The following is a 26,716-nucleotide window of genomic DNA, read 5'->3' as shown; positions in this document are numbered from 1 at the left end:
AAAAACAAAAATATAGAATATCACCAGCCCTATCAGTTACATGCCGTTATTATTTGTGTGCTTCCGCTGTAATTCTTTGCTGAAAAAGAATTTTGATGCAAATTTGTAACACAATCTAAGCCAATTATGCCCCTGCTGTGTCCACTTTAAACCTCTTCCCATTCCCATTCAGGTTGCTTACCTCTTCTCCTCTCTGTCTCCCCCTGCTTTCTTCTCTCATTTTGTCCCATCCCTCCTGTGTTTTATCCTCCTCTCTCTCCAATTTTTCCTCTCCCCTCGTCTAGATTATGGCTGAAAGGAAGAGTGCCAAGGCTGCAGCTGGCAGCTCCTCCCAGGCCGGCTCCGATGTACCCCTTCAAGGTATATACACACACACACACACACACACACATCTTTTTCTTTGAGTCTCATTCTTTTGTAGTTCGCTCGTGAGAGAATTGGATTTGTCTGCTGTGTACTATCTTCCCTGCTGTGGTTTCTTGTCTCACATCACAGCATTCCTCATCTAAAACCATGTATATGTTTTTTTTTTAAAAATGACCTTATCGCCTCAGGAGCGACTGTGAACATTTGTTAATAGAAAAGATAGCAGTGTTTGGTTCAGTTACACGCGGATACTGCTGACTCCATAGCAACTCCTCACTCCACGATCCCTGAGCTTTATCCTCCCAGCGCAAATTCTATTCACCGTTTCACATTTCGCTAAGTCTCACAGCTTGTTCCTCTCAGTCCCAAGTAATTATAGGAAGAAAGAGAAAAGGCACCCGCACAATTCATCCTACGCTGTAAATTCAGCTGGTGTGTGTATCTGCTGAGCATAGGGGGAAAGGAGCCCTGGCATCAGAATATAAAAGAACTATATCGGCTCTTCACTTACACAGGCAGTCGGCCTCATTAAAACCCAATTAGTGTTTCTTTGAGGCAAGGCCTAGTGCTCCACTTCACCCATCCCAACGCCAGGATCAAAGAATTTTTTGGCGAACCATCCCTCACATCTTTTAAAGCTATAACTCGCTTGAACTCATAGTCTTTTAACTGACAAACCAGTTGGTATCCAGTGAGAGGTGTTGCCCTTGCAGTGGAGAGTCTATTAGCTCTAGAGGTCCACTCATTGAATGGAAAACAGGTCTTGTCCTCCCCTGGATTAGATCTCTTCAGGGTAGCTGGAACTGCACAATCCCATGTCGGGACGCATTTTAGGTGATTAGCACCAAATGATTTGGGATGAGCACCAACGCCAGGATAATGGCCCTGCTGTCTTCATCAGATACGGCCTGTCAAATATCTATTATTAATGTATGAAAACTCTCACTAGTCATCATTCTTGTAACTACTGTTTTCAAAGCTTTAGCTGTACATACTGACTAAGGGACTCTAGCTTTTTTCTTTGAGTAGACTGATGAGGTGAATCTTGGCAAAAGCAATTTTCCCTGATTGATTTCCCTTTTTCAGTCCATAGCGATCACATGGCGATGAGTTCATGATGAATTGTTAATCTTGGAAATTCTGTAATTAAGATGTGGATAGTGCAAATTGGGCTGAAACTCTAAATGAGCGGCTTACATATCTCAGCTGATAAAGTTTAGCTTCACATCCCCTGAAAATCTTGATTTTCCTTACCTCCTTAATGGTTTAACTTTCAACTTTTAAATTAAAGTGATGTATAGGTGTAATCCAGGACACTGTGACATCACTGTTGGGTGTAGTCACAGGTGCCACAGGGCTTCTGACCACACCTAACCACATCCATGTGATGCTGAATGTAGTCAGAGGTGAAACAGGCTTGAAATTTTCAACCAACCATAAAAAGTGGGCAAAAATATGTTTAACTGCACAGTACATTTTTAAAGTCACCATGTTTACAATTTTTGATAAAATGATTCACATTTTTTTTAGTGCTTTCATCTCACTGTGACACTTTTTTGATGGTGTAATGAAAGTTTATGTATACGAAAGCACATTGTGGTGTTTTTATGAGCAATTTGCAATTTACCTGTGTGATACATTTTGGAATCTGCCTTTTGCTATTCAATACTTCAAAACAAAGTATTTTGGGGCATTTTATGTCTTTATCAGTGAGTTGACAGTAGCGAGATAGCAATAAAAGAAGGAAACAAAGAATCGAAAAGGAATGCTACTGCACATGGTCAGCATCTTAAACTCTTCAGTCATATGCTTCCATATAACATTAATACATTACCACTGTCATAAGGTTTGTATATAAATTACCCACTGAGCTGGGTGTGTCATTCAGCAATAATGAAGATTTCTTTTTTTTTCTTTTTTTCATGTGGCAATTGGCCCTAATTTTTAAAATCCATGTCGGAACGCGGTACAGCAAATATAATTAATGTTAATGTCACAATTTTGACTTGGATTTTTTGATTGTGCCCTTTTTATTATTGTTGAATTGTTAATTAACAATCTGTAAACTGTGTAGTTTAACCTCTTTCAGTGTTTTGCATTTTACCTTGTCGGAAATAATCTCAAGCTTCTGTAGGTAATTGCAGTGTGTGTTAATAGCAAGATCCATAGAGCAAATGATGTTCTCTTCTGCCCTGATTGAGATGCAGGTGATACATCTTTGATGGTCCGCAGTCACAGTTTATGGCAATTTCGTGTGCCTACAGGCCATTGTGTAAACAGGCACAGCTGGGTTTTCATGTAGAAAACCCTGAAATCTTGCATGCTTGTGAATATATTTTTCATGCCCTAATCATGTCAACACCACCCTAAAATATTAAAATATTCACCAGTGTTTGTTTATTTCTCTAGTCTAAGCCAATTATCATGTGTGGACTTCTCTTTTGGAACTTTGTGTTAGATGTAGTGTGATAAAATTCCCTGGAGGTGATCTGTGCATGTGTTTTAATGTGTGTGTTTTCCCTCTGCAGAGTTTCCCATGCCAAAGACTGAGTTGGTGCAGAAGTTTCATGTTCTGTATCTGGGTATGACGTCTGTGTCTCGCCCCATAGGTAAGCCTGAACTAATACTCTGACCCATACACACATCATCACAGGCCCTGCATCCCATAATAAATTCACACAGTGGCTCCCCGTTCAGACTCTCCTGTGATTTGTCCTCAGGTATGGACATAATAAATGGAGCCATAGACAGCCTTGTGTCCTCCACAGGCAAAGAGGATTGGACTCCTGTCATACTGAGTATTGCTGACACTACTCTGGCTGTCATCAAAGAAAAGGCAAGGGACTTTTTGTTGCCGTCCTGAGGAATAGCAGATAAATAAATAAAAGATATGAATGTGCTTGATGTTTAGAGAGGAAGATCCACGAGAGCAGAGTTTAGCACAGATCTGATTCTCATGTTGGCTCTCTGTGCAGGAAGAGGAAGAGGAGGCTCTGGTGGAGTGTCGTGTCCGGTTCTTGTCCTTCATGGGCGTTGGACGGGATGTGCACACATTTGCCTTCATTATGGACACCGGGAACCAGCATTTCCAGTGTCATGTGTTCTGGTGTGACCCCAATGCAGGCAGTGTGTCTGAGGCTGTGCAGGCAGCATGTGTGGTGGGTTCATATTTAATTATTTTGTTATGGAATGATGATGAGATGTTATGCTAACCTGGCTCTGTACGAAGGTGACAAAGCCGACCTATTAGCACCTCTAATGCTCATGAATTAACATTTTGTATCTTGCTTGTTAAATTCAGAAAGTGTAAAAAAAATTCTGAGTGAGCCAGGGTAACTGTTTCTCTGATTCCCGTCTTAACCTAAAATAAGCGGCTGCTGGCAGTAACTTTATATTTCGTGTATACAGTGCTGTGAAAAAGTATTTGCCCCCTTACAGATTTCTTCTGTTTTTGCTTTTTTTGTCACACTTACATGTTTCTGTTCATCAAACATTTTAATATCACACAAAGATAACCTGAGTAAACACAAAAAGCAGTTTTTAAATGATGATTTTATTTATTAAAGGACAAAAGCTATCCAAACCAACCTGGCCCTATGTGAAAAAGTAATTGCCCCCTAAACCTAATAACTGGTTGTGCCACCCTTGGTGGCAACAACTGCAATCAAGTGTTTGCAGTAACTGGCAATGAGTCTTTCACATCGCTGTGGGGGAATTTTGGCCCACTCTTCTTTGCAGAATTGTCTTAATTCAGCCACATTGGAGGGTTTTCGAGCATGAACGGCCTGTTTAAGGTCATGCCACAGCATCTCAATTGGATTTAAGTCCGGACTTGGAGTAGGTCACTCCAAAACCTTCACTTTGTTTTTTTTTTTAGCTATTCAGAGGTGGACTTGCTGGTGTGCTTCGGATCATTGTCCTGCTGCATAACCCAAGTGCGCTTGTGCTTAAGGTCATGAACTGATGGCCGGACATTCTCCTTCAGGATTTTCTGGTAGAGAGCAGAATTCATGGTTCCATCAATTACGGCAAGTTGTCCAGGTCCTGAAGCAGCAAAGCAGCCCCAGACCATCACACTACCACCACCATGTTTGACTGTCGGTATGATGTTCTTTCTCCGAAATGCTGTTAGTTTTACGCCAGATGTAACGGGACGCACACCTTCCAAAAAGTTCCACTTTTGTCCCGTAAGTCCACAGAATATTTTCCCAAAAGTGTGGGGGATCATCAAGATGTTTTTTGGCAAATGTGAGATGTGCCTTTGTTCCTTTTGGTCAGCAGTGGTTTTCGCCTTGGAACTCTCCCATGGAGGCCATTTTTGCCCAGTGTCTTTCTTATTGTTGAATCATGAACACTGACCTTAACTGAGGCAAGTGAGGCCTGCAGTGCTTTAGATGTTGTTCAGGGCTCTTTTGTGACCTCCTGGATGAGACATTGATGCACTCTTGGAGTCATTTTGGTAGGCCGGTAGTCCTGGGTAGGTTCACCACTGTTCCATGTTATCTCCATTCGGGGATAATGGCTCTCACTGTTGTTCGCTGGAGTCCCAAAGCCTTAGAAATGGCTTTTTAACCCTTTCCAGACTGATAGATGTCAATGGCTATGTTTCTTGTCTGTTCTTGAATTGCTTTAGATAGGGGCATGATGTGTTGCATTTTGAAATCTTTCAGCCTACTTCATGTTGTCTATTTAAGTGATTTCTTGATTCTACAGCTCTGGCAGTAATCAGGCCTGGGTGTGGCTAGTGAAATTGAACTCAGCTTTCAAACATGTGGTTAATCACAGTTAATTCATGATTTAACAAGGGGGGCAATTACTTTTTCACATAGGGCCAGGTTGGTTTGGATAGCTTTTTTCCCTTAATAAATGAAATCATCATTTAAAAACTGCTTTTTGTATTTACTCAGGTTATCTTTGTGTGATATTAAAATTTGTTTGATGATCTGAAACATGTAAGTGTGAGAATAAAGCAAAAACAGAAGAAATCTGTAAGGGGGCAAATACTTTTTCACAGCACTGTATTTAGTGTATAGAGTAGTATCAATCTTCTCATCAAACTCTGGGCAGCAAAGCAAATAAGCGTATTAAAAAGTATTCCTTTCCTTAATGACCAACAACTTCTAACACTGTCTTTTTCTTCCCCAGCTGCGGTATCAGAAGTGTCTCGTGGCACGGCCACCCTCCCAACGCGCTGGCTCCTCCACCTCACCCTCTCCGGACTCAGTGACCCGCCGGGTGACCACCAGCGTGAAACGAGGTGTCCAGTCTCTCATAGACACTCTGAAAACCAAGAAACAGCCGTCAGAACTCCCCCAGCAATGACCTTCACCAGTGACCACAGCACCCACCCCCCCAGCCGATGCCTGGACGCCACTCACACTACCGCCACGATAACACGTAATCAGTACCAGCCATGGTAACCAATGATGTACATATATGTTAACAAACACCACTGCAGATGAAGGAGAGAGGAGCAATCATCCAGTATGCCTGGTGATAAAAAAAAATAATAAGAAGAAAAATTTATCTGTTTCATGAGGAATGGAAAAGCTGGCGTCACTGGTTGAACTCTGACCTTTGAACGCTGCTGTGTCCAAGTGGAAACCACCTGCTGGTTTCTTTGGCCCTTACTGTATGTGAATCTCTGGCCTACGTGGATTACTTGATCAAGCAGACAGGATACAGGATAACCCAGAAGAAAATGATCAAATTTGTATTAACAGACTGGTTCCTCAATGTTCTTTCATGCTCTGTCCCTTCCTGAAAAGCAGCACAGTAAGAGATCCTGGACTGGACACCTGAGACACCAAGATACCGAAGCCTTCCAGGACAGTGAAGGTGTCATCTTGCTGTAAAGGAATTTTGACAGGGGGAATACTTAAAACAAGAAGGACCTGACAGACAAGGCCTGTCAACACACTCCCTGCCAGCAAATGGCATAAAAATGTTTTGATCCCTTCGATGTGTGACAGACTTGAAACAGACAAAAACTAAACATCTCCGTTGAGGATGAATGAAGCGACTGTAATCATGAAGTGTATGTAAATGATTGTATGTAGGAGTAATGAATTTAGGGCACAAAACTTGTAGATATGAGGGACAGAGGAGGTGTTGGTAACAGAGGATGGCACAGATGCGGGTTTTGATTTTGCATGTTATCTTGATGGGATATGTTTTATGTTATTGAGCTAAAAAGGGTCTCAGTAAGAAGAGTGGTGAATACACAAGAAATAGATGCTCTCAGCACAAGTCATCTCCACTTGACCATGACTGGATTTACACTGGCACAAAAAAATCTGGCCAATTTCTAACACGTACCTAAATAAAAGGATACTCTCTGCCCCATTTACAGATGATCTTTACTTTCCATTCCGAGATGGACAAGTGGATCAGTAAAAGAAAGGTTTTTAATGTATTTTGAAGCTTTAAATTAGTTATGATTGTATTTTTTGCATATATTATAGAAAAAGTGAGTTTAAAAACTCGTGAATGTTACATTGCTTATGTTCAAACTTAACAATTTCCTCAGGAATCTTTATGCATACACCCAAGATCTATGTGGTAGCAAGAAAGTCCTGGTCAGGGCTTTGACTTTGGCAGATGTGGTAGTGGTACATAATTGTTTGCCTTGCTTAGACAGCATGGCAAAACATGAAGTCTATACCAGATAGCAAGGGTTAACTATATTTTCTCTTCCTCAGTAAATCCAGCCAGTCTACTCCCACTCACAAACAAAACACACACACACACACACACACACACACACACACACACAAACACACAAACACACACACACAAATATGCACATAAAGCAGTAAAAAAAGTCTGCTGTCACTGCTTTCAAAACCTTTACACTGCTCCTATGGCTTGGGTCCACCACCTGCACTCATCATGAACTCTGTGAATGCAGTCCGATCTAAATGAAAAAGACACACACACTCAACAAAAAACACAAAACAAACCAGAGAGATGCTGTAAATCATTACCAGTTCTGTTCTTCACTCATCTCTACACCATGTAAATGTAATCTGTTGTGACAATAAATGCATTACCAAAAGAAACGTATTAGCTTCTTGAATATGTCCTTTAATTTTTCAGGTCAGTAGAACCCCATGTAATAGCTATTCATCATGTAGTGACATTGAAATGACATTGGCCCAGCCCTATAAATATATGCGGTTTGATTGGATTCTGACTGTGGCAAGGTTGTTCCTTTATAGCACATAAAGGCACTGTAATAATGACATTGTAATAATGACAAGTAATAATAGCTCTGGAAACATTTAAGGTGACTTATATGTTCATATGCTCTATGAAATTTGGCAGTTCAAGAACACTTTATACATTTTCGAGTTTGGTTTACATACTATTGACTTTATTATGGAAAGCCTTTGGCACAAAAGTTTAAAAAAAATTGTATATTTGCGTTGATGTTTCTCAGCTCAAAAAAGAGGCCGGGATTTGACCATAGCATCCTTGGACAGACTACCACTAGAACGGGACAGGGGTACGGTTTGAGATGGCATCCTCCACTTGTTGTAGTTGAAGCTGGGGCTGTATCCTGTTCGGCTATGCTGAGGTGGGAGGAAGTTGGGGAAGTGAACGGGAGGAAACACAAGCACCATAGGCTTCAGCACCTCCAGATTAGCTCTCCGGGGATGGACAACGGGGGCCAGCGGGGTAGCAGGAGGAGGGGCGGGACCCAGACTGGGGGTGGAAGTTGTAGTATTGCATACAGGGGTCATGCTTTTCTTGGGTGTGCTGTTTTGTAGTTTGGAGGAAGAGAAGGAGCTGGACATAATATTCTTTGAGGCCGGCAAGCGCAGTGCTTTGCCTTTTCCTGAAGGACAAAAACAATGAGATGGAGGTCATGGGAAGAGGTTTTTGGACCAAAACACACAAAGCACTGAGAAAAGGGGATGAGGAATAATAGTGCAAAACATTACATGCTGAACTACATCTGGTCTAGACTGAGGATTGATACCACTCTCATATTTGTGTAAATATGAAGCCACAGCCAGGATGCTTATCTTGGCTTAGCTGTAGCTTTCATATTCACTGGACAACATGGGAGTGGTGTCATAAGCAACAAAGCAAAAACAATTATTTACCAAAATGTTTCTTGTTTAATCAGCTGCATTTACCCATTACTACATAGCAACTGACTTAAGATATAGAATTGAAGTAATCATGCCCACCTTGTGATGGCTGATGCCTGTTAGATTCCCGATGTCCAGTAGTATTGTTGCCACCCTTGGTTTCTTGGTTTTTAGACTGAATACGGGAAGAGAGTTGGGGCTGAGAGGTGCGAGCATGGCTTATTTTTGTCATCCTGTTGCTATGTCCATGCTGCTCTTTTCTGGTGAGCTGGTTGGAGCTGATCCCGTCCAGTATGCCTTTGGCATTTGCCCTAACAAGTACTTTGTGTGGTGCCTCTTTGACCACTGGCTCAGGCTGTTAAGAGGTAACAAAGCAATTTCTTTTATTTTCAAAGACATGACCAAATAATTTTTGAGGTGAAAATGTTTTTGAATTATGCATATTTTACACTGAAGCATACAGCCGACCTTCCTGGTACCACATGGCCTCAATAACTGACAAGCCACACAGACACTCCAGAGTAAATTAAAAAATGCTATCATACATTTTTATGTTAAACGAGAAATCTGGTATCACACACATAAATGTATGCTGATACACGGCTACCTGCTGTGAAAAGTACTGTAATCGTATAGCCACACTGTTTAAGCCCTGAGCATTAAAATATTAGATAAAAAATTTTAATATATTTGTTTACATACAAAACATAGAATTTATGGTCCAGGTGAGGTACACTATATGCAATATTGGTATAGGATAGGAGAGGAGAGGAGAGGAGAGGGCCACCATGTCCTTGCTGCTGGCTGCGGGGTCACCTGCTGTCTCAGCACCAGCCCACACAGCAGCCTACTGCTCTCCTCAGTGCCTGAATTATTCACAAGCACAGTGTGCACTACTGGGGCATGCAGCCTGTGTGGGTTTATGTGTGTATTTGTTTTTAAGTGCTTGCTTGTCCTTTAATGCAAATGTGTATATGTGTTTGTACAAGCTGTCTATAATTCTCTGTACACAGAAATGTGTGCATACATGCTTACACGCTGCATGTGCATATCCATTGTGTGCATTTTGCATATATGTATGTACTTATGTATCTTGCTAAACTCTGTGCACACAGGTAAACATGCTTCAGAAGCACCGCTGTAATGCAGTCTTTGGTGACGCCCTGAACTTCATTGATGCTAACTCATACAGACAGGGGGGCGCTGAATTATTCAACAGACACTCTCCCTTGCCTCCCTTTCCTCCCCCTCACCCCTGTAAATCTCACCTCCTCTCCATCTCCACTAACCAAGGATGCCATACTCTCTAAATCTCTCATTTCCTTCAATACTCCGCCAAACTTAGCTGCCACAGTGTACCCTGGAGCAGAACCCATTCTGTTTTAATACTTGCGTCAAAGATTCATTGCATCCAATATATCTTGCCAAATACATCCAACTTTATGAAACTCACCCTAATGAAAAAAACAAAGTAAAACTGAAAAATGTAGAGTTTTGAATCCCGTATTTATATTGTCCAAATTCGTCCTTCAGTGGATGTCCACCTGTAATGTGCTCTGCTTCCTCTGGAATTTAGGCCGGAAACACATCACTTGACTGTCTTTATTGTTCCCAGCTGTTTCTGTATGGAAGGCTCATAAAGACTTTTACTGGGCACTGCTATGACAGTCGATGTAAACCAGACAGCATTCAAACACTTATATAATTGCTATTTTTATGGTGCCACAATAACTTTTGATTAGCTGAGTTGAGAGAAAAAAACCTGTTTGAGGCACCATTACAGCAGTTTGATTATCTTTTCATACCTATCTGTGGAGGAATAAAACATGATGGATGGTTAGAGAGGAACAGACACTACAGTGGGAGAGAGCTCCGTCATACCCAGTGGGGGTAAGATGGCTTAATAAGCATAAGAACAAATTTCATAATGTGAGGGAGTATGTTGTAAATGTGGCTATATTGTGGATTATGAGGATATGGGGAAGCCCGGTCACACAGACTTGATGAGACTTGCTGATGCACCTTTACCAGCCCTGTTGTTCCACTGCAACACACTGCACCTAAAGCCAGTGGGAGCTGGGCTTACCTCCTGTAGCAGTCTTAGTGTCTCACTTAACAACCACTGACAAAAATAATTAAGACGTAGAGGAGGAGAGAAGGTTAGAGGGAATCAGGTGATAGCAGGAAGGAGAAAGGGTCAGTCTAGCTAAAATAGAAAAACTGAGACTGACTTTGTGAAGAAATAAAAGCCTGTGACTAGACAACACAACATAGTCGGAGGCTGAGCACATCCCAATTATAAGTGCACATAAAAGAGTTCGCAAATTTATCAGAAAGCTCCTTTCAGGCATGGACATTGTTGAAGTTGCTACAATAAAGCCACATCTCGTCAAATATACTTCCACAGTGCCTAATTTTCAAGAGTAATTCATAAACACCTTCATAGACATAGTCATACACAAAAAGGTGGACTAGATCAGGGTCTTCCCTGTTCCCCTACGAGGTAGGACGTAATGAAATCCAAGACCAACTCTGTGCTCTAACTGCATACTAAGAAGCTAACATCCATCTAACATCTCTCACTCCTCCAATCCTCTCATCTCATTCTGATTTTCCCATTTCAGCCGGACAAGATTTTCACCTGATCCCAACTTCAGTCACCTGGTTCGATAAGATCTTCAAAGTGCACAATTTCTACAAATGGAAGAAAAATGTGCTTCAGATTCACAATGGATAAATTGTTTTCGGCAGATATCGGGCAGCATTATAATTCCCATGCTTGTCTTAAGGCTCACCAATCAGACACCTTGTGTCTGTTGTTCAAGTGTCTGTGTCATGAGACAGCCCACTGCGTGATGTTTTTTCAGTTGAAGAACAAGAAGTTCCACAGCAGACATAGTGGGTCAGTCAGTGTTTATCTTCACACTTAATGTGTGTGTGTGTTTGTATTCATGTTATACCCAAAGATATTTTTTTCTCTGCAGCACACATTTGATACTGAACAAACGGTCACTCATACAGTCAGCCAAGTGCCACTCTGGCATCATACTGGGTAAGCCCATGGCCAGGTCATTGAAGACCAGACAGCTTGCCGGGGCCAGATGCTAAATGAGCTAAATTTGTCCCAACTTGTCTCTTTGGCTGCACTACCTGTGAGCAGCAGCAGCAGCAGCAATGAACTGCTAGTGTAACTTTGTCAAGGGAACTACAATAGTTCTGTTCAAGAAGTAAAATTGTCATTTGGACTATGACACCTTGCGGAAAAAGTTCTTGACTTTGCATTTTACAAGAGAAATGTTGTAAGAAATGTTGTAGGTTTTACCAGTCCTTCTGGCAAGCAGCTGCTTGAAGTGAATAGAGAAACTGCACCTAAAAAATGTTACAGTTGGTACATATATGTGTTATGTACATGTGGTCAGCTGGACTGCATCCATACATCACTCTGCCTTTCTTGTGGTCATGACATTTAATAAAATATTAAAGGGCTAAATTGAAACTAGACTTCCTCTGGTAGACAAGTGGAGATAAATAATAGACTGAATATTGGTGATGCAGAAATCATCCTTTCTTGGTCAGTTCATCAGGGTTAACCACTGCTTTGCTTTGTGAGGTTTTCTGTTAAAGCAATGTTTACCTCTCTGCTGAGAACAGCTAGAAAACAGCCATTGCTCTCCTCTGAGGGCTCCAACGTGAAGAAAGGGTCTGTTTCCTTCAGGCCCTCGGCATGGTCAGGAATGCTGAACGGGGATGGACTAAGCCTGTATAAAGCACACATACACACAAACTGAAAAATACAGTTTTCAAAAATATACATAGGTGCAGCTGCTAAAAATACAACTTAAAACAAGATACATTAACATTCATAGTGTTTTATTTATGCTAGCCTGCGGCATTGCCGGCACACCAGGCCAGCTTACTATAGAGAGGAGTCAGTCTTGGTATATTTAAGTCTATAGGAATAGTAAACTTCAAGAAGTCTTCAAACCACACACACACACACACACAAACGCGCACACAAACAAAAAAACTACTGAAAAAATAAAGTATGTCAATGAGAAGGAAAACTGTCTGAAAATCTTTTTTCTGCCCTTTTCACAGCATTTAGAGACATAAAATGGCACCTTAGATTATACTTTCACTGAGACTCCTTCAGTTCCTGTGTGAGGTATGCTGAGACTTTGACAGAAGCCTGTCTGAAGGGAGACAGACAAACAACCCAGCAGGCTGACAGACAGCGAGGCAAACAGACAAAGAAAGACAATGACAGAGACAGATGCAGAGAGTGCACCGAGGCACTGAGGTACAGAGAATGAGGCTGACCTGAAGTTTGCTTGTTTTGGTTCCCCATCCTGCTCTGAGCGGGCTTTGGCTTGCTCCAGAGCTCTGCTCACCACCGCCTCATTTTCCTCTGGGTATGATGAGCAGGTAGCGTATACCACTGCCAAAACCTTAAGGACTATACAAAAAAATGTGTGCAATGTATCAACATACTGAATGTTGTTAAATAAATATAGATTATGTTTAACCTCTGTGTTTTTCAACTGTATCAGATTTAATAATCTAAAATAAATAAATAATCGCAATCTAAATAAATCTGACAAATCTGTGACACATAATACCAAGACACTCAAATAAAGCTGCATGATTGACACGAGACCACACCCATAAACAACAAACTAATTTCATGTTCAATTAAAGCAGGGGGACAGACAAACACACACACATTCAGTCCAAGAGTTTCTTCCTCTCATTTTATGACAATTAAATTTGATTATTCAAACTGAGCCATCCTCCTCATCAAGCGCTCCCTTTGAAGAAATGGTTTCTTGAATATTAATTTCTTGGTACTGTTTACGTATGTACATGGCTCATCTTATTCAGCTGCTGCTGGCTTGTAGATTTGCGGAGCTGTCGGCCGTTTGATTTCCTTCATTTGAGCTTTGATTTCTTTCTTGCTCACTAATTATAGCCCGACAGAAACAATTAACACCGAGCTGATAACAAATAAAACCTGCTGAGATGTGGCAAATCGGCTCCAAACTTCTAAGGAAGTGGAACTGATTCAAGAAGAAGAGATGACTGAGGTATGAGACAGACACATTTGTCTTTCAGATGTCCTGTTCTACAACACATCCACCTCACAGCCTGGACATTAAAGGCTATGGAGGTGTGCTTACATATGTCTACAACTCAACCAAATGTCGACTCAACCAAACCAAGGCTCTTGATACCCGTCCATTAATTAACAGTTCTGTTAGAAAGAATCTACACTTGCAAAAGCGTAGACAAAGGCTGATCGATGGCAGTGTGATTAGAGGTGCTGGTTTTCTTTGTGCTTCCACCTGCTCGATCATGATCGAACATGACTCAGACCAACACAGAGAGAAGAACAATATAAGACGGAGTGAGGCTAATGACTGTAGATCGTGGAAGCTGATTGACATGCTATTGAATGGAACAAAATAGATCAAATGGAATACCACTGAGCAGAAACAAAGTATTGACTGCAGTTTAACACCTGTGTAGAATAGAATATGATGTGGCTTAACAAAGTAGGTTAGCTCTGTCATATCCAGTTCTACAGAATGTATGCAATACAAAGCAGAATTAATAATCACTTGTTTAAAATATGCGAGGAATGCTGCAGCAGACTGTGGCTGACCGGCGCAGAGCAACATTAGCATTCCTAATTAAGACTCAGACGATCTCCCAGGGACACTGCAGATTTCAGTCTAATGGCATACGAGATTAGATAATTAGGAAGTATAAGCTTCATTGTGTCAGAGAGGTGAGAGAGGCTAGACACTCGAGACTGTGCTCATATGGTGCGTGTGTCTGTGTGTATGTGCATGTCAACATGAGAGCAGGAGGTTCAACACTCACACTTCAAGGCATGATCAATATCCTTCCTCTGCTGGGCTACCAGAGCTTCCAGTTTGCTCTGGGCTATGGAGCCCTGGGATAAGTCCTGCAGAAGGTCTGTGTCTGAGAAAAGGAAGCAGTGTTTCAAAAGAGCAGAATTGCTGTTTTATTAAATGATCTGTTTGCAAGTGTGGTGCGTGTAAGTATGGGTATGGATATATAAACAAGTCTAATATAAACCACATCCACATAAGTAAATGGAAGGGCAGGTTTTGACAGGTTCGTTAGAGGGTTAGAGTTATCTATAATTTTCTTAACTACATCAAACATAGCAATTAAATGTATAAATTGGAAGACAAAAGAAAAACAAGCAATTAAGTAACAGAGACCTCTGTGACATAGTTGTTCGTATGTGTGTGCGTGTGTGTGGTCAGTATGAACATGCAGAATGTTGTGAGTGCACTGTACACACAGCATCCTGAATTTTGTAGACTTAGCAACAGTATGTACCTCCGTTCTACTTAAGTATGGATTCAACAGGGTGTAATGTAGACTTAGAATTACAATCTGTATTTCTGATGTATCCACACTTTATGTGCTGTAGTGCATAGGTCATTATGTACCTCCATTCTCTTGCAGTATGAATTCGACTGGGTTGCTGACTGCAGACACAGAACACTTGGGGGTTAAAAGGATAACGTGCACCCTCTGAAGTCGTTTGTCACGATTGTCCAAAGACTGGAATTCCTCTGGTATCAGCTTCACATCTGAGCACAGTGCAGATAGAGTTTAAATAAGATTTTCGAGACCCACAGACACACATTTTCACAATGCTTAAAGTCTGTTCTCAGTGTTCCACTATATTTCTTTGTAGAAAAATATCTTGCCCGAGGGCTTCTTTTGCAATTATAAAAATGTCAGCTTTCCCTAATAACTAGCTGAGAAGGCAGCCTCTATCAACATATAATATTTACATACAGCTCAGAATCTCAGCAGACAGTGTCTGATTTAAAGTGCCTGCATACAAGAGTATCTGAGAATTTGCTAACAACAACTACCAAAACTATAGGCAAAAGTCTCTGTCTAAATATCCCGAAACTCTATTGTAATTGGCAAGCTCAGAAAAAAGCCTGTCAACATTTGATCAAATTCAATCACCTCGCTTTAGCATTTGGTTATTTTTCCAAAGAGGCCATTTTCTCAAAAGAAGTCAGTTTGAAAAAAAGCAGAGCACTTTGAAGAGGCCAACAGGCAGTTTCCTATTTTCTCTTCCATTCATGTAGGAGACACATAAAGACAGATACAAATTGCCTACATAGTCATGAAACAATGATAAAATATAATAAAATAAATAGACAGCTGTTTTCTCTGCTTCCGTTTCTGCCTATCTCCTCTTTTGCCTCGTATACAAAGACACAAACAGATACTGCACTCATGGACGCATCCATTTTATGCCTACTCTTGCAGCCCATGGCAGTGACGGCCTGCTGTAGCTCCTCCCTCTGAGCCTGTGTACGATCGCTGACACAAATGTAGACTGTGGGCTGGCTGCTGCCGTTTGCTTTATGCTTCATGACAATTAGGGAGGCAGTGTGGGAGACGGTGAGGCCAGAGAAGCAGCCCACCATTAGAACATCTCCTTCCTCTGGTAGCACGGAGCAGACTGCAATTGGGCCCAGGCTGCAAGATTTATCCTACAGACACACTGAGACAGCATTAGTTTGATAAAGACTCCAATAGACTTCAGCATAAGACTTCTAGATTCAGGCTTCTGCACAGCAGCAACACTCTGCAAAGTGATGAGACATAAACCAGGATAAGAGAAAGTAGAAGGAAAATCCACACTGTAAGAGAATGGTAAATAGAATTTAGGCGGGAATAGTTGAACGAAACGAAACTGAGTTGCAGGTGGGGGGGAGAAGGAAGGGGGCAGAAGGGGAATACGGAGATAGAGAGAGAGTGAACAGTGAATTCAGATTACAACAGAGATGTCCTTCAATCAATAGGGTCCCCTCTGGAAATAGTGCTGAACGCATCCCTGTGGAGCTACAGGGCTGGCTTGAGTTTCTGTAGTTAATATCCTGATCACAGGGAAAGACGAACCAGGAAGGAGAAGAACAAGGACATTTGAAAAGAGAGGAAAACAGAGGAGAGAAAGTGTGATGGAGGCTCATAAAATGGAGAGAGGGAGAGGTGATTAATTAGGCAGGGGCGTTGAATATTTGATTGAATTTGGCTGCGAAATCTGATTTAATTGTGTTGTGGTGCTGTGTGCTGCTTACAGTTTGTATGGCAGCTTGACTTTAATGGAGTAGAAATTAAATGATTAAACTGCTCTCCCCCTCCCAGACTGGAGAATTCTTTATGGCTCAAAGTGAAGCATGGCCAGATTAGAGGGAGGAGTGTGAAATATTTGTATCTGGGCAAACTAATCTTAGTTGGCATAAGGGGTCTCAGTCTTGTAATCAATGTGAGCAAGTCCATTACTGAAGTGAAATCATAAATATCAGGGAAGACTTATGGAGCTGAACAGATTTCCACAGCTACATTAAAGTCTAGTCAGGGAGAAGGCTGCTCCTGTCAAAAACCTCCTCTCTCTTTGCAGTATGTACCTGGGGGATGAGTTTGTGGTCACTAAGCAGCTTGGTAGAGTACAGCTGAGCCTTCAGATGAGCAGGGAATACCAGTATATGCCCACAGTGGGGATCCTGGCAGAAGGTCTGGCCCTCCAGTTGCCCAATTGACTTCACCTGCGAGAAGCCTGCACTCCTCAGCACGCTTTGGACCTCATCAAGGCTAGAAATAAAGGAGAGGACGAGAGAGGAGAGCAGATTAGTGGAAACCCAAGAGACAGGATGAGGGAAGGAGGGAAAAAGGTGAGAGGTGTAAGGCTGCCATCATAGATAATAATAGTGTGTGGAATCGCTGTGGCCTTTTAAAAACTTTAATAGTAAAATGTGCTGTAAAGGCCATTAAGATACGCACATGCACACACATGTACACACACCACTAGTCCCAACAGGTGACCTTTACAGTCCCAGAGCTTGCTGAGGGTTGTTGCTGATTGAATCTGTCCACAGCAGCAGGATTTACACCTAACTGAATCAGCCTGACGGTGTGCGTACAGGAACACACAGTAATACACACACCCAACGACACAAAGACTCACACATACACACACACGTAGTCCCGTGGTTTAATTGGATGTCAGCAGGGCACCTGGCCCATAAAACATTGGGCAGCACCCCAAGTTAAAGGTCTGTGTAGATGTAGGTGTGTGAGTAGATGCTTGCACACACTCATATTCTTACAATGCATTCCTGTGTTTACCTACAGGTGTGCATGTACAGGTGTATGTTATCTGCTTCTGAGTGGGTGAGTGTGTGACGTTCAGCTGACCTGCTCTTCAGCGTGTTCACCCATGCATAAAGTGGAATGCTGCTTGATCTCTCCTGCTTTGTCTTCACACTCTCTGGCAGGATACACTCAATGGTCAAGAGATTATGTTTGATCCTACAGCGGGCCAGAGAGGCTGCCAGCTTTGTTTTAAACCTGCATACAACACATACAAAAGAAAAAAAAAATGTTACCTCTTTTTTTGACGATTACACTCCCAGTTTGGGATCTTCTTTCTCTTTTCTCACCTGAGGAGGTAGTTCTCCACATCTCTAACTATCTGTATTATCTCCTCCTGCCCCTGGTGTTCCCATGGGAGGAACTTTCTGTCCTGGAAGTCATACAGCATGACAGCAACAAGGCTCATCTGATCATCTGGCTAGAACATAAGAACAGAAAGTACACTTAATTGGTGACTTCCAATGTCAAATTTTTAACAATATGACTGAGACATATGACATAAGCTTTTATTTTGTGTACTGTTTAGCCTCAATGGTCAGCTGCATATGGTACATATGTATATATGTGTACAAATAGACAACACAACTTGACACCTGGTATTACTGCTGGTGGTTGCTTTATTTTGGTTACCTAATGAGAGGTTGATTTAGAGATTTAACTATCCAGCACAAATTGACACACACACACACACACACACGCACGCGCACACACACACACACGGTACCTCAAGGATGTCCTGAAATGAACCACTTTCTGCCACTTAATTAAAAATAGGAGGAAGCCTGAGTTATGTCTCCACCTCTCCTCCTCTACAATTATCTCAATCCCTGTCCTCTCTCTCCTTTTCCTCCCATGTCTCTCTCACTCTCTCTCTTTCTCTCTCCACCTTTCAGTCCCTAAGGGTGGGAGGGCACGAGTCGCATTAGTGGCAGATGGTGTTTCACGGCAGCAACAGCTTGCAACATCCTCACTACTGGGCTAATGGGCCGAGACGCTAGAACGCTACAAGGGTTTATGGTGCAGCTAAGGAATTAGCCCGCACTTATTATTCATTCCAGAGGCAGTTAATTTCATTTTTGGAAAGGTCGCTTTCAGATACAGGTTGTAGCCCTCCACTTTTCCTCTCTTATCCTCATCCTCTCTACCTCAAGTCCCACTTGCCCTTTATCAAGGTTAAACCCTTGGGTGTGGGAAAATTCCCAGTCATTAAGTTGCCTGGCAACAGTGTCCCATGGTGAGACACTGGCCTACAGTAAACACGCTGGCTGTGTTTAGTCACCTAACATGCAAGTCTATGACATATGAATCTTGATCTCATCTGGATCTGGTATTCCATGTCACCACATGATCATAGGATGGATTTAAAAATAATATTAGTGTAATGCTAAGGTGCTAGATGCTAAACTCTGGTTTAATTCAACAAAGTATTATGAGACTTGTGAGTTTACTTCTATACATAAGGCAGTTGCAAAATATAGCATTGATGTGCACCAATGCTTACTTCTCACTTAATGCCATGCTTATTTTTAACATGAAACAAAGCAAAGTACTAAACTACTATTTTCAAGCAGATTCTTATTGTTATTAGTGTAATTTCATGTGAACCATGGGGCTTGGGGTACATGGGGCTAGGGACTATTTCATGTTAAATGTGCCAGTGTAACTAATATGCTTGCCTCACTTCTACATTGTCACTCAGGCTCACTCATTTCACATCTATCCTCTGCAGAATTTAGGCTTCATTTTCTTTCCATTGTGATCAAATGTGCCTCCGGCTCTTTCAGCATGCAAGTCTATCTCTGTCTTCATTTTTCAGTCTCATTTTTTCCCCCCAACACCCTCATGTACTCCCCTTTTTCCAGCCCGCCTATTTCCTCTCTCTTTCTCCTCTCTCTATCAAGGTTGAACTTTATAGATGCCAGCAGTGTAAAAGGAGGTGAGAGTGAGTTCTAAAGACTGTCTCATTGTGTCTGGGCTTTATTGTCTCGCTAGAGGGATGCAGAATAACGACCTGCCAGCAACACATAGGGAGACCCATTCATTTCACCCAGGGCCATATTTCACAAGGCTACAGTGTGAGTGTACTGTATGTGTGTGTATGTGTGTGTGTGTGTGTGTGTGTGTGTGTGTGTGTGTTTCCTTTGCAAGCAAACATTCATGTGTATTAATGTGTCTGTTTATATTTGCTGAAGTAGACATTGGTTGTCTATAATCTGTGCTCTCCGTGACAGCTCTGTTTGCTGTTTACACATTCACCACCTCTTGCTTTCATCAGTCTTCTTCTCTACCAGCTATGTGCACACAGACTAGCTCCGTGCATGTTTTATCACCATGCAGACATTTAGAGAAGCCACTAGAGCAGCCCCCCTCTTTCTACAGCTTCTTTTATGTGTTGTGTTAAAAGTAGGGCAAAACTATATTCCAATCTCGTCCAGAGGATACCTCTTCATTTATATAGCAGAATGTTCCTCTACTGTTTTGATTTCATCACTAATTAATGGGGCGTTTTGTTTGAGAAAAGCAATAAGGAAAAGACACATTCTACTACATAGTACCTTTCAGATGTGTTACTCCAAGGGGAGTGATTGTCATTGATTAGGGTAGGGAATCTAAAAGACACAAGGTGCTTTGTGAGTTGAAAGGAGTGTATCAGTGTAATTCATCAATATTGCTGTAACTGATTAGAGGTCTAGAGAATAGAACAAAGAGGAGTATGAACAGCAGGACATGAATATTGGAGAGCAGTGAGTAAAGCACTGTCAAAGGATTGTGAGCAAAACTGTTTAGGGAAACAGTACAAGGTAAGCAAAGCTATAAACAAAGGAATAGTATGGTAAACATCATCAAAGGGCCTTTTACTTTAGGCTGTAAATTGAAACAGACATGCCTCTGTGTCTCATAATGCCAACATACACCAAGGGAATAAATATGTTTACTCCTCTCAAACTACTGCCGTATTGAAAAATACTGCTCCTATGGATCTCACTTACCATTGGCTGAGTGAGGTAAAAACAGCTGTCAATCATGATGTCCTCCAGCAGTTCTTGATCTGCGCAGACACAAAGTACAACAAGGTTAGGTAGAAGGATGGAAATGTAGTACTGGGGCTTTCCATTACTAATTATGAGCAATGGTGAGGCATATTAGCGCCATCTTTTATATCAGTGTTTAATTATGCCTGGAAACCAATCCCGACTCTTTCATTTGCAGCATGAGATAGAGGCACAAGAAATTACTCCTATCCATTAACTGGCAAAATACATGCTGCGAAGGACAAATCCATATCTAATGATGAGAACATGTCTAGAAAAAAGACAGAAAAGAGATTAAGATAGAGAGCAAGAGAGGCTCCTGGAGGCACCCCAAATGATCGTGATGTAATTTAAAAAGATAATTCAATTAGATGGGGGTAATTAAACGCTTATTTGGTGTTTAATTATAGTTAATCTGATTCTTCATTTGCCTAATTTCTTTCATTTATTATGTCTGTGGTGAGTGGGCGTGTGGGTAGTCAAAGGACTAATGATATTAATGACATCTGAAGTAATAAACAGGCTACATCTAGTCTCAGGTTCCTGTGGATACGCCCGGCTACAGTTCTCAGGCTTCCATGGATCCTCACTGCAGACTGCCTACCATGGTAGGCCTGCACGACTCCTACTGTTTCTATTACTATTATTAGTCAATATCCATTATTAGTCATCCATTATTCTTTTTATCATGAATATAGTTGCTATTATGCCCTGTGATTGACTGGCAACCAGTCCAGGGTGTACAACGCCTCTCGCCCAAAGTCAGCTGGGATTGGCTCCAGCAATGGATGGATGGATAGTTGCTATTATGCATCTCTCTCCCACTCCCTCTCTCCCTTTCCCTCTCTCTCTCTCTCCCTCAACCACAGCCAACACAGTCCCAGCAGGAATACGCTCACCTCTGAGCAGGATTCTGTCTGAGCTGCTCTATATGAAAATTGTATTGAGATATCGTTTGTTATGAATAAATAAAGATTGATTGTTTGGTTGATTGATTGACTGATTGATTGATTGATTGATTGATTGAGGCCCATTATAACAATATAACACATGTATTTCATACCAGGCAAGACCGTGTTTGCCTTGTTATCTTTATTTTATTCAACACCTGTTCATACTAATGATGTTGTGGTGACTTGATGGACAATAATGATTATTTATCATCTATGTGTCTTTTATTTTACACATATTTATTTTACAGATATAGGACTTATAAGGCTTATCTATTACCTGTTGAGTTTTTTGGGAGTTTTCCTTTTCTCCCTCGGCTATACAATTAAACTTTGCTTGACCTTCTTTATCAAACCGGGTAAAAGGTAACTTTTTCAGACTACTGAGCTGTAAAGCTCATCCCCATGCCCTGGCTGTCATATCATGAAGGCAGCAACTGTCTCGCTAGCCTACAGGATGCTTTCTCTCTGAAATACACATAAAAAAGATCCCTTCCATTCCCTTCTGTGAACAATGGGCTCTCCTTTTTAATATGAGGGAGATGGAGAGGCAGCAGCAGTATCCAGTTTATCATGTCAGGATTAATGAAGAGCCGCTTCCACAGCCACTCTGCAGGTACAGTGTTAGCTTATAGCACACAGGAAATGGGAAAAAAGGATAATTTCTCTAATGTGGGTGGGTTTCTAGTGAGGTTTGAAAAAGCGTCCTTATGTTACTGCAGAAGAGTAAATAAAAGGTGGAAATTTTAACATTGAAGTACGTGTGCAGTATGTACTCGTGGATGCTTTCTTGGTTAATTCTTATTCTTGACGGATACACCTTTTAAGCTGAAAATAGGAGGTATGCCCAGGACACAGCCCGTCCACTGGGACACCATGGAAACCACAGACACTGCTGTTAACTTATCACAACATCACAAAGCATGCTGGGTAGATAGTGTGGAGGGCAGGACAAACACACATCTGCATGCAGTGTGTACACCCATACACAAACAACCAGGTACAAAAATAAATGTTCGCACGTAATAGAGCTTATCTTTAATTGAGGAAACAAATGCATATCATCAGCAGTGGTGTAATTTATGGTAGATGCAGGTTAGTTCAGTTTACAATAGCAGCCATTAACTCAGAAGGCCTTAAAGATAAACCCTGAAGAGATAACCACTCAGTGCACACAGAGCAGCACAGACCCCAGAGGGAGCCATAATGGTTTGGTCTGTAGAGGTCATTGTCTTCCACATGCTATAAATCACACATAGCAGGCTGTGTAAAACACAGAGACAATTCAGCTATAAACCACTTACAGTAGACATCTTTACACAGCAGACACAGTGCTTGGGTTTTACTTGTGGAACATGACAGAATTTCTCAAATCAGAAGTCCTAACTCTGTATGCCGACATTTAAAAAAATGGTTTGAAATCAGCCAAACAAGACCGGCAGGAGGCACTAGTCATTACAGGACTCGTGTTGAGATTGTGTGTTTGGTGGCATCCGTCCAGGTATTACACAATGAGCAGTGACTGATGGTGCCTGTAGTCAAACAAATCCTTAGTGAAAGAGCCCGAATGCAGGCTCCTCTTCTCTTCAGCTAGGTCTTTGTCTCACAATGCTCTGCACCAGTACACTAGACTGCACATCAATATAACCGAGGACTAGCCAAAAAAGATATGTGGCATCAGTTATACAATCACCTTTGCACTAAATGGCAAATATATCTTACATATTTATATATACACCAACTTCCTGCGCAATTTATTATTTGCTGAATACTGGTGGTAGCTGCTCTGATTGTGGTCAAGGACGAAAAAGTCAGCCTTTGTCTCTCTCAAGGTTTAAATCCAGTCTAACACAAAGTGGTCAAATAAACCTCTCTAGTTGCACACAGAGAATACAGCAGCCACAGTCATCTGACAAGGACGTCTGGCAGCCCATTCGGACAGTATGGAGAATGAGGCAGAAATACTCAGAGGAGTATAGCCAGGAGGAGTGGAGGGGGGCTTTCATGGCCAGCAACAAGGTCAACTAACTTTTTACATGAAAAACTTCACAAAAAATGACTTAACATAACTTAACATCTGCAAGTACCTCAAGCACTGAGAACACAAAACATGAGTCAACAAGAAATGAGACCTTGACAACACAAACTGCCTCTAGGTCAGTGATCAAGAAGGCAGTCACTCGGATATGAAAAAGGCATTTTAAAGAGACGGGAGAGGTCAAAGAAATCGAAAAAGCCCTGAAGACATAAAAAGAGGCCGAATGAAGTGAAGGGAGAGAGGCAGAGGCAGACAAGGGAAGGCGAAAAGTACTTGACTGCTAATATTTGTCATTTGGGTGACTTCAGCTTTGTCTTTGTCTAAGAAATGTCAAATCTACACCAGGGTAAAAAAAACATCACTCCATATATTGATACTGATTGACAATCACAGCAACAGACCCGTCTGTGTCCTCAGCCACCAACGCATAAGCTTACAGAGGGACTTTTTTTGTTTTAAGCAGATAAGAGTTATAATCACAAGATCAATACCAGAGCTCATTGACATTTTGCTCTGTATGTTTTTCGCTGCTGAAGCATTTCTTCTTTAGGTTAACAACTGACCTCAGCTCAATTTTGGATCATTCCAAGGCAGCGAATGACGTGTGTGTGTGTGTGTGTGTGTGTGTGTGTGTGTGTGTGTGTCACTAGCAAATCAATTTCTGCACCAAAAGTCAGGCTGTTCGTAGGAGGAGGAAGAGGAGAGATTAACATTGGCTTCCAGGCTGTGTCATTTCATCTGCACCCTATTTCACCACACAGCCAGCACGGGTGAATCTAACATGTGACTGAAATACGTATGTGATCGGGGCAAGATCAAGGCGACAATCTTGTCCCTATAACAGGAGTCAAATTTTATTTATAATTGGTACCGAGGTGCTTGTCTTGTGTATCAATGATGTGCAGTCAATTTGTTGTGCGAACTGTAACAACGAAAACGTCTTTCAGTATGGATCGAGGAGTACTTTTACCTCTTTTTTTCTACTATAGACTACGGTCCATATCAAAAAATGTATAACTAAAGATCAGTAATAATGTAAGGACTGCAGGTATTTGCGTGTAAGCTATCTAGTGATGGCTTTTGCAGCTCCACCTTTCTTCAAGTTATCACTGTTGTAGTACCCCACTAGCTGAAATTCTACAATGCTAGAAATTCTAGAAATGCCAGACATGTGGGATGGGACCTGTAGAGAAGAACTGTACTAACATGGCACTGATAACACAGAATATTTGTCTTTGAAATAAGCTCTGAACAAAACGGAGGTTACACTTAAGAAATGTAGTTCATTGTAATTGTTCTTAACTCAAGCAGGCCATTGTTTATAATAATAGCAAACGCATACAGGCATGCTCTCATGGAGAGGAAAAATTATGATGGATGAAAACAAAGTCCTGGCAGTAAGGTTTTCTCTTATCATCTTCAGCAATCTAGTCAATTTCACCTTGTAATGTAACTACTATGATCCAAAGCTGTAAAACTAATACAGGTTACTGCAACAAGGTGCTTGGGCTTTTGATGATGGATATTTTGAGCTGATTTGCATTAACTGTGGGACATGTAGGCCCGAGGCTTATCCAAGTTCAGCGGATGGATAGTGAGAAGGAACAAAATCCTTCATGGCAACGAGTGTGTTCCTGCTACTTGACCTCTCCATCCAATGAGAACGCATTAAATCAATTCCAGCCATCTTCCTGCGCTGACAGTCGGCTCACCTCCCCTCCCTTATCACCATGGTGATTACACATCCCTGTGACTTCGGCCACCCAGACCCCACCCCAGCCCTAGATAACAGATTATGGGCCAAATTGATTTGCAGCATCACACAGAATTCCCACTGGTCTTTCAAGCATTTTTTTCCTCTGTTTGCCCTTCATCAATCTATCTATATCCAATTCTACCTGTCAATTAACTTCCCCAGGGCTATTCATTCTCATTTCGAATGGCTGCTTGTTTCCCTGGAATCAAATAGGGTTTGCTTGGAATTTAATGTACCTGAAATGAATCAAAACAGGGTTTGCTGAACACCCTTTGTCCTCACTCCAAGTGTTAAGTGTGTGAATATGTACATATATGCAATGTTGATAAAAAAGGGAGGGAAGGAAGGTAAACAGTAAAGACAAAACATTTTTAAAAAATCAAAACAATTTCACACTACCAGTCACTTACACACTCACATTTAAGTGTATTGAAGGCCAGCTCATAAGCTGTTCGTTGCATCCCCTCATCTTTGACTTCAGGTAACGGAAGCCCTCTCTCTTTGCCATAATTCACCAGCCGATGGGAGGCAGGCTTCTCCAGGTGATTATTCTGGAAGATGACTGATGCCAGCATGTAGACTCTGTCTGGAAAGCCCAGCTGACCTTGGCCGCTGGTCTGGAGCTCAGAGCCTGCTGGGTTATCCAGAGGAGTCGGGTCTTTGCTGCTTGTAGTTGGAGAGTCAGCATTCTTTGTCTTGCATGTGGAGGAGCGACTGGGACGCCCATCAATATTTTTATTTCTCACCATCTTCTCACAAATGTATTTTCTTCCTGACACCTGAAAACAAACCACATATATGAGCCCTGTGAGGACTTAAATAATGCACAAATCACTCTCACACAAGTCTGGCACTCAAAACTAAATTTGTGATTTTGGGCAACAAATTTACCTTGCTTGATTTTAACATCACGATGTTAGTCAACGCTTTAGACATAATTAGGATAAAGTAAGTTATTTGCGACTAAATGTCCATAATTTTCAGATTTTGATACATATTTCCTACAGGCTATATTATCTTTGCTTTGTTTAGTTTAAGGTTAGCAGGTTGCAGGAAACTTTCCTAGTTGAAGTTACTCACTTCAGCAAAGAAATGCTAATTTGTGATACGTAATTAAAAACACAGAGTGGTAGAGAGACACTTGAGTTAGTTGACGCTAAATAAAAGTTTGTGTTGAAACAAGTGAAGTAAATTAAGCTAAGAGTAACCAAGGTAGCTGTTATGTAACGTTACATTTTCTGAATGATATGTTCTAG

General features: G+C 41.5%; 2 protein-coding genes across 2 annotated transcripts in view; one reads left to right on the top strand and one right to left on the bottom strand.

The window, feature by feature from the left end:
- LOC139207169 (amyloid beta precursor protein binding family B member 2) overlaps window positions 1-6,711 on the top strand; it is a 37,442-nt gene extending 30,731 nt beyond the window's left edge. Inside the window, exons 10-14 of the mRNA XM_070836813.1 lie at window positions 285-360; window positions 2,895-2,975; window positions 3,087-3,202; window positions 3,342-3,524; window positions 5,512-6,711. Coding sequence (XP_070692914.1) covers window positions 285-360; window positions 2,895-2,975; window positions 3,087-3,202; window positions 3,342-3,524; window positions 5,512-5,688 — 633 coding nt within the window. The 3' untranslated portion in view covers window positions 5,689-6,711. The remainder of the gene's footprint in view (window positions 1-284; window positions 361-2,894; window positions 2,976-3,086; window positions 3,203-3,341; window positions 3,525-5,511) is intronic.
- A 680-nt stretch (window positions 6,712-7,391) lies between these two features.
- On the bottom strand, window positions 7,392-26,225 carry LOC139207168 (putative methyltransferase NSUN7). The gene is made up of 12 exons (XM_070836812.1): window positions 25,879-26,225; window positions 20,675-20,733; window positions 17,972-18,102; window positions 17,727-17,879; window positions 16,940-17,123; window positions 15,787-16,021; window positions 14,951-15,094; window positions 14,349-14,450; window positions 12,786-12,921; window positions 12,100-12,223; window positions 8,565-8,820; window positions 7,392-8,206 (listed from the first exon to the last, which is right to left on the bottom strand). Exons 1-12 carry the CDS (start codon window positions 26,207-26,209, stop codon window positions 7,809-7,811), a joined length of 2,253 nt encoding a protein of 750 aa, XP_070692913.1. The 5' UTR covers window positions 26,210-26,225; the 3' UTR covers window positions 7,392-7,808.
- Between the last annotated feature and the right edge of the window lie 491 nt (window positions 26,226-26,716).

Source organism: Pempheris klunzingeri, chromosome 9, assembly GCF_042242105.1.
Source record: "Pempheris klunzingeri isolate RE-2024b chromosome 9, fPemKlu1.hap1, whole genome shotgun sequence".
Classification (NCBI taxonomy): Eukaryota; Metazoa; Chordata; class Actinopteri; order Acropomatiformes; family Pempheridae; genus Pempheris; species Pempheris klunzingeri.
The sequence above is the reverse complement of the archived record's forward strand: the minus strand, read 5'-3'. Positions and strand labels throughout refer to the sequence as shown.

What these genes read in the sequence shown, in the direction of transcription:
- LOC139207168 (XM_070836812.1), bottom strand. Translation starts at nt 26,209, where the DNA reads ATGGTGAGAAATAAAAATATTGATGGGCGTCCCAGTCGCTCCTCCACA. An exon ending in GGCCTTCAATACACTTAAAT is followed by an intron (nt 20,734 to 25,878) that starts GTGAGTGTGTAA and finishes GTGTCTGCGCAG; the next exon opens with ATCAAGAACTGCTGGAGGAC. An exon ending in TATTGATCATGCCTTGAAGT is followed by an intron (nt 12,922 to 14,348) that starts GTGAGTGTTGAA and finishes TTTTTTGTATAG; the next exon opens with TCCTTAAGGTTTTGGCAGTG.